Raw genomic sequence first — 7813 nt, 5'->3', positions numbered from 1 at the left:
AAAACTAAGACTTTGAAATCTGATTTTCAGGGCTTAAAGCTTTACCTCCAGCCCTGTTGGGACACTGGGCACTAGGGTGGGCCAAAGGGTGAAAAATATTTGTGATGGCTCCCTCCTTACTCTGCAGGTCTGTTTGCAGGGGCATGGGCATGCCTGGCCCTGCTGGGCAGCCAGCACGGTTTGGGATGGACAGAGGAGTCTGTGTTTTCTCGATGGCAGGCAGGGGACAGGCCGCATCCTTTCACGAGCAGCTGCTTTGCCTGCAAACAGCTTGACTTAAATCTTTTGGCTTCACTTTAGAGACACTGCTGTGGTTCCTGTCGTGGCTTGTGACAGCCTGGCTGTGTCATGCTGGGTGCGAGCACAGCCGGCGTAATGCTGTGCTAGAGGTGACAGAGGACTGCTGTATGCTGAAACAGGGAAATCACACAGCTTGGGTAAGGACAGCTCTAGGGACTGCATTTCTAACAGCTCCGGAGGAGAAATGCCTGTCTGTGGGTGCTGCAAAGGCCACCTGGGTGACAGCTCTCTGCAGCCCTGCAGGCGTGCATCCCTCACCACCTGGAGCTCCCTGGGTCACTGGCTGCCTGTCCCAGGACTCAGCACAGCCTCACGGGATACAGATCACAGCACCAGCCTGCAGAACACGTTTTGTCCAATATCACTAAATCCACAAGAGTGGAAGGGCTGTAGTGAGTTATTTTAAGGAACTTTTTCATATCTGTGGTGGGCAGTGCTGTACGGGTTTTGAAGCCTCTCATGTGAGGATATGAGATCCTTTTCAGTCCTTACCCTTTAGTTGTCATCGAATCCCACAAGGGTCACTGTCAGGACTTTGTCTTGCTGGTCATCAGAGATGTCAAAGCTAGAAAAGAAATGTTATCAAAGCCCCAACTTTTAAAAAGAACAACTTCAGAAACAGAGTCCCAGTTTCAGGACCATGTTGCAAAATAAAAAAGGACTAAAAATATTGTGTAATCAGAAGGCCTGAGTTCTGCGCACCCAAAGCCACTATTTAATGCCATAGTGATGTGAAAGGCTCTTAGAGGGAATCTAATTTATCGTTACAGCTGCTGCTGGGGCGAGGTGAGATGGGGAGTTGGTACAAGCAGCGCTCGGGCTCATGGCGCTGCTTTAACCAGCTTATGCTGCTGAGTTTTGCTGGGATTGCTGTGGTGATTAGCAGCAAGAGAAGTAAATCAGACAGGTTGGCAGAGAGCTGTACACCTAGTCTGTAGGGTTCTGCCTGGTCTCGTGTGGTGGACTAATTTTGGGGATGCCTGGCCCCAGACCTGCAAATGGGAGAACAGCTCGTGAATGTCCTGTTAATTCACATTAATTGGCAAAGTTTGGCAAATTTTCAGAAGCGCGTAGTGTTATCCTGAAATAAGGCCAGTGTTTCTGATGATTAACCAAATTCAATTAAGCATTTAAAGAGCATGAGACTGAGAGAGCGAAAATGGGTTCCTTTTCTCCGTCTACCTGTTGGATTTTTGGGACTCCTGTTTTTCAGATGATCTCTTTCTTTTTTATGAGATTCCCGTGCAGCTTGGGTCCTGGGTGCAGGAGCAAGAGGCGCTCCACGAGCAGTGAGTCCTGGGTGCAGGAGCAAGAGGCGCTCCACAAGCAGTGAGGCTGGCAGCACACAGCACCAGCGCTGGCAGCGTTTGCCACCCCATGCCCCAAATCCCCCATGGCCGGGGGTGCCCGGCCACTCTGGCACCCAGCGTGGGCTCTCTGCCGAGTCACCATTGTCCTTCCCACCGGTGATCTGGTAGGCTTCTCCCGCAATGGCTGCAGTGCTTCTGCTGGTGCTAACACGGCACTGAGGCTTGTGCGGTTTCTTTCAGGACTGTGCGAACAGTGAAGCAAAGTTTCCCGAGAGCAATTAAGAGGGAACTGCTTCAGATATCTGAGTTAATCCATGCTGGATTCCTGCAGCATGGAAAAGAGACATTTTGAATGCAAAACTGTCTGGGGCAGGAGGTATATTTTCCCCAGCCAGGAGTAAGAGCTTCTTTGTGGACAGCCAGAAGCAAGGCAGAGTGGGTGCTTGGCAAAAGGCTGTGCAGAAATCGCTCTGCCCAGAGGCTTGCATGGGACCCAGGCGTCAATTATATTAGTAAAATGGGCCTTAATTGCACATAGGCTCTGTGCTGTACTCCATCAGAGAGATGCTGGGATGTCGTTCTGCTGCTGGGATGCGTTCCTGGGAAACATGGCATGAAAGGTACCCACCTTGCATTTCTGAAGTGCTGTGGGGAAAAGCTTTCATCTTGGTCTTGCTTTCTGAACGTATTAAAAGCTTACCAGTCATGTACCCAGGACAGAGGAATGGCCTCTGCTCAGCGGGGCTGGTCCTTTGGGTGAGAGAAGCCAGAGGCAGCCTAAGAGAGGCGACTGCCTTCGCTGCTCCAGCCCAATGGACCGTCCAGGTCTGCTACAGACCCTGGATTTTTATTCTTTTTTTACCATGTACCAGAGTATGGCAAAAAAGGAAAGAAATTTTTTTTTCAATTCTTTGATTTTTTTTTTTAAAGGTGCTGGTGTATGAGGAGATATCACCAAACAAAGATTTTCTGCAACACTTCAGAAAAATATTAAAACAAGATTAAAATATGACTATCCCCAAATAGCTCTTGCCTGGGGCCGTTACCCCCTCGCGTGACAACTGCCTTGTCAAAGTCCCAGCACCAGCTCCCCTTCAACGCAGGAGATGCTCAGCTGTCATTAAAGCAAAACCCTGGCTCACATTTGCTGCAAAGGGCTTGAAAACATTACTTAATGCATCCCAGAGACTCAGGAGCCAAAGGCACAGGACAGAAACCCTTTGGCTATGATTGTTTTTGGAAGAGCAATATTGATTTCTTGGCTTATCTCACGCGTCATAGGCAATATTGGGCTGTTTGGATGCTTGGTGGTGCAGCAATTTACCCCTTGGTGTTACATGGTGCTGAGCTTTTGATCCTCATTTTGGATTCATTTTGTCAGGCGGCAGGTTTTGCTGTCTTCAGCGAGAGACCTTGTACTGGTCTCATTTTTAACTCAGGGAGCATGTTACGTGAATAGTTCATCCTGGCAAAACCATTCAGCTGGAGGGGTAAAGTTTGCTGCCGATGGGGAATCATCTGATGTTCCTCTTCCGAGGGTGCAGAGCCCAAACACGCCATCCTGCAAGGCTGTTATCGCCAGAGGCACATGCCATCCAGACATCACGAGGCTGCTGGAAGGGTTTCATAAACACTGCCCATGGCATGGCCAGGCATCAACAGCCTTTTGGTCAAGATTCAAAACAAGGCAAAGTTGATGTATCTGAATTTGCTTCCCCTTCTATTATGGCCATTCATATACAGTCATGGGTTTGCTTTTGGTATAAAGTTTTATTTTCATAACTGCAGTGCTAAGTGCCTGACTCTTGCTTATGAAATCTGAAGTCTAGGGCTGGGCAGCTGAGATGACATTTTCCTACTTCAGAAGTTTGTGTTTTTCTCACATTCTTTTAAGTTCTGTTTTCTGGACTTGTAACACGGACAAAAGTACTGCAATAGCCAACATAATGGCGTTCTCCTAATAGTTTACTCATGGCTCCAGGGATTTTGGAGAAGTTCATCTTCCTTCCCAGAAATGTAAGTCAGAGCAAAACCAGGCCCCACATTCGTCCAGCCTTTGGCTGTGGCTGAGGTGTGATTTATGGCGAGGGCTTTCTTGCCTTTCCAGAGGGATGCCGCTCTTCCTTCCACAGGAGATTCCTGCTCTGGAGGTTGTAGCAGCCAGCTTGCTCTCATCTCGCCAGCGGCACGTTTCCAGAGAGAGCACGACTCTCATCAGCTCCTCTAGCAAAACCAGCTTCGAGCTGAGTGGAGCCAGTGTGGGAGGCCGAATTTCTTCTGAGCTGTACAGATGAGCTGCTCATACATAAAGACGCTAAAGCTTGCAGCTGTTAAAGCTGTGGCCTGTCCAGGAGGATTTCTTGCTCCATTAAGAAATTAGAGACTGTGCTTGGACCAGAGCAGCACAGTGCTTTGGTTCCTTCCCATAGCTTATTACCAGGCACAAATAACTTAACCCCTCGTTTCCCTCTCTGCAAAACATACACATCGGTGGTTACCTGCATCACATGAGTATCAGATGGCTGAATTAACAAGCAGTCCATTGGTAACATGGTTTGAAATTGTCAGGCTAAATTAAGCACAAGATGTTGGTTATTTTATATATTCTATATATGTCAATTTTGTCATCTTCTATTTTTCCTGCAGGAAAAAACCAAAGTGGTTGAACCCTTGGACTATGAGAACGTGATCCTTCAACGCAAAGTTCAGATCTACAGTGATCCCCTCCGGGACCTGCTGATATTTCCGATCGAAGACGTATCTGTGAGTTTGTGCTGGCTGTTTCTCATGTTTGATGCTCACTCATCTCCAGTCCTGCTTACCTTGGAAAATTTCCACTGTTAACCACATGTTAATTTTGGCTGCATTACTGACACGTAAACCTGAAACGACCCACTGGTGATTTGGGCCCACCACATTTATTTAAAGCAAGCATTAAGCCCTGAAGACCCAGTTTGCACCGAAACCATGTTCTCCTTTTCCCTGCAGATCTCAGTCATTGGTCGACAGAGAAGGACTGTCCAGTCTACAGTGCCAGAAGATGCTCTAAAGAAAGCTCAGAGTCTCTTCGTCAAAGAGGTAGGGGCAAAAGTCCACGCAACTCCTGCCTTCAGCACTTTCTCCCTTAGGCAAGATACTCCGCTGTAGCTCCTGGTCTGCGAGGTTGCAGATCCCTTAGTTTTTCCTGTGTGGGAAGCACCAGCCACTGGCAGGCTGGCTGCACGAGATAGTTCTCACACATGCCTCTTGTGTGGTGCTTCTTTCCAGTGGGTTTTGTACGCAGACAAGGCGTGTGGCTTTGCACCGCCTGCCTGAGCTGCAAGCTGGGGGTGTGCAGCAGGGCAAGGGGTGGACTACACAGCCTCCCTGGAACATCCTGGGTGCCACGGGTTTGTTCTGTAAAGTGCCCTCTCTAGGACCATTCCCTTCAAGTGCAGTGAAACTAAATGCCAAGCGATGGTCGATGTCGAGTTAGAGGCACTACATTTCCGAGGGCAGAAAATTGGTGCTTTCTGGAAAACAGTCCCCTCCCAAATCATTACTCCTTTTTTAAAGCCTTAGGAAATTCTGTATTGCAGCGCAAAACAAGTGAAGCAGCCTTGTTCAGACCCTTTACACTTGTGCTTACCTCACCCAGTAGGTAGTAACCTTTCAGACTTGTGCATGGTTTTGTTTTGCTTGGTGTAGCTTTCAAAGAGCTGTATTGTTTTCCTTTCAGTGCATTAAAACCTACAGCTCAGACTGGCATGTGGTAAACTACAAGTATGAGGAATACTCAGGAGACTTTCGGATGTTGCCATGGTAAGTGTCACGCTCCCTTGGAATACTAATGCATGGTCACAGGACTGCGGTTTGATTAGGCTTAGGAGAAACAGCCTGCCCTTTTTCCTGATGCCTGTCCCACAAGCAGCCTCCCCTCCAGAGGTATGTCACTCTGAAGGTTAGAGAGCCAGAGGTTCGTGTTATCACACCGTTGTCACTCAGCTGTGTCAGGGAGATGCTGACAGTATTGCCAGCATGGGTCGTTGACTTCACATCCTATCCACCAGTGTGCAAACAGCCCCCTCCATCTGGGATGAGGACGGACTACAGTCTGGGCATGTGGCAGGATACATAGTGTTGGCAGTGTCTGCTCATCGTGAATCGGGAGCCTTGTTGTCCCCATGGGATGATGTTCTCTGCGTGCTAGACACAGCGTTCCCATGCTGAGCAGATCCTTTTTGTGCCCCCTGTCACTGAGATGTTGTTTTACAACTTCAATCCAGCGGTGTAGTATCGCTATTAATGCCGGCAGTGCTGGAGAGTTATGTGCTCTGAAATTCCAGGCCGTGCCAGTGATTCCAGCCCCAAAGCTAATCAGGTTTTTCAGCCAGGCATATGCATCTCAGATTTCTGCTGGACTGTTATTTTCTCGGTGGTGGCGCCTGCTCTGCTCTCGCTCCCCATGCTCCGTGCATATCTGGACCACTGTTCAGGCTGCTCGTGTGCTGGCAGCTTAAATGCTTTTTCTTGTTAATTGGCTGAAGTGGGTCTGTTCTGAGGATCTCGCAGGGAAATGAAGCAGCAATGGGGCAACACTGTTGATCAAATCATATTAAAATTTGTGAATAATCTTGCAGTCTGATCTTGCTTCTTTCTTAGCAAGATGGAAGATAGACTGGCCTGCTGCATCTCTGTGTTGCATAAATGCAAGTCAGCAAAAGCTCTGCAGAATCAGACAGCTAACAAGGAGAAAGCTAATTACATACTGCTTATGCTTAATTTCCATGAAATGCACTCAGAAGTTAGCTTTCTCCAGTTGTAAGTGGCTGTGGGTCTCTTGAAATCTATCATCTTCTGCAGGAGGACAGTTCTGCTGTGCTCTGTAGTCTGCAGTTTGGCTATTGGTTCTTGATCCAGCATCCACTTGCTGCTTTGGAGGACCCTCGTTTCCCAGTCATTAAAAATAAAAATGTGTTGTCATTTCAGCAAATCCTTTAGGCCAGACAAGATTCCAAGCCATGTGTTTGAAATTGATGAAGACTTTGAAAAGGATGAGGTAAGGAGACTTTTTTTTTACATATTCCACTCTAAGATCTGTTAAAAAGCAGATTTCACAGGGCAAAGTCAGAATTCAGTTCCCAGGAATGGTTTTCTGGTGAGATGCTTCGTACTGTGAAGATGGAACCAAAACTGAGACAGTGATTTATTTCAAAGTATGGCAAGATAATATCTTGGAGCCAAGGGTCTCCTACATTATCTGGAAGATTAGCCATAATATTTCTCATGGCTTTGTCACATGAAACACTGCAGCAGCAGAAAAGAAAAAAAGGAAGCCAAACAATTACTAAGTAAAATTCTTCATGTCCAGAATTAAAAGTGGGCAATGTGGTTTTCAGCTACACTGCGATGTCAGGGTCCTCCTCTTAAAAGTTTTGTGCTCTATCCATAACCTGCAATTCTTAATTAGTCACTTCTACCCAACATATTCAGTGTGTCAAGCCCATTCTGTATGTACTGTTCAGAGGCGTTTGCTTCCTCTGGAAGTTGGCATGTTTGTGCTTACCTGGTTGCAGGGAAGATTTGGAGCCCTGGAGCTCTTCCATGGGGGTGAGCTGGGGGCTCTGACAATTGGGACATCTCAAACCTGGCGGTCATTTTGGATGATGCAGATGCCATGTTTCCCTGTGCATATCACGTTTGCTACAAAAGGGAGGGGTAGCATTTTTCTGTCTCAAGTACCATGTGACGCTTAATTCACGCATGTGACATTAAGAAGTTTTAGTTCACAGTGAGAAGAGTTTAGCCCAGCTGTTTAAAATCCACATGGCACCAAGATGCTGCTGCTGAGGAACTTACAGAGGAAAAGGGAAGTTTCTTTGTTGCAGAGGTGAAGATTTGAAGGGGCTGTTTCATGCACGTTTCTCACAATTGCTGTGTATGTCCCAGCACACCTCAGGTCTGGACTGGGATGACTTTTTCCTAAATGGAAATGTATTTTCAAGTTTGGCCTTAATTTTTTTTGGCTGTGTGTTGTGGTTTAACCCGGCAGGCAGCTAAACACCACACAGCCGTTCGCTCACTCCTCCCCCCAGTGGGATGGGGGAGAGAATCGGGAAAAAAAAGTAAAATTCATGGGTTGAGATAAAGACAGTTTAATAGGACAGAAAAGGAAGGGAAAATAATAATAATAACAACAATAATAATAATAATAATAATAATGA

General features: G+C 47.1%; 1 protein-coding gene across 1 annotated transcript in view; it reads left to right on the top strand.

Moving 5' to 3' along the window:
* Positions 1–3721: 3721 nt before the first annotated feature.
* DOCK11 (dedicator of cytokinesis 11) overlaps positions 3722–7813 on the top strand; it is a 70438-nt gene continuing 66346 nt past the window's right edge. The window contains exons 1-5 of the mRNA XM_009287644.2: positions 3722–3868; positions 4257–4373; positions 4599–4688; positions 5329–5411; positions 6579–6648. Of these exons, the coding sequence (XP_009285919.1) occupies positions 3722–3868; positions 4257–4373; positions 4599–4688; positions 5329–5411; positions 6579–6648 (507 nt within the window). The remainder of the gene's footprint in view (positions 3869–4256; positions 4374–4598; positions 4689–5328; positions 5412–6578; positions 6649–7813) is intronic.

This window comes from Aptenodytes forsteri, unplaced genomic scaffold, assembly GCF_000699145.1.
Source record: "Aptenodytes forsteri isolate BGI_AS27 unplaced genomic scaffold, ASM69914v1 Scaffold265, whole genome shotgun sequence".
Lineage (NCBI taxonomy): Eukaryota > Metazoa > Chordata > Aves > Sphenisciformes > Spheniscidae > Aptenodytes > Aptenodytes forsteri.
The sequence above is the reverse complement of the archived record's forward strand: the minus strand, read 5'-3'. Positions and strand labels throughout refer to the sequence as shown.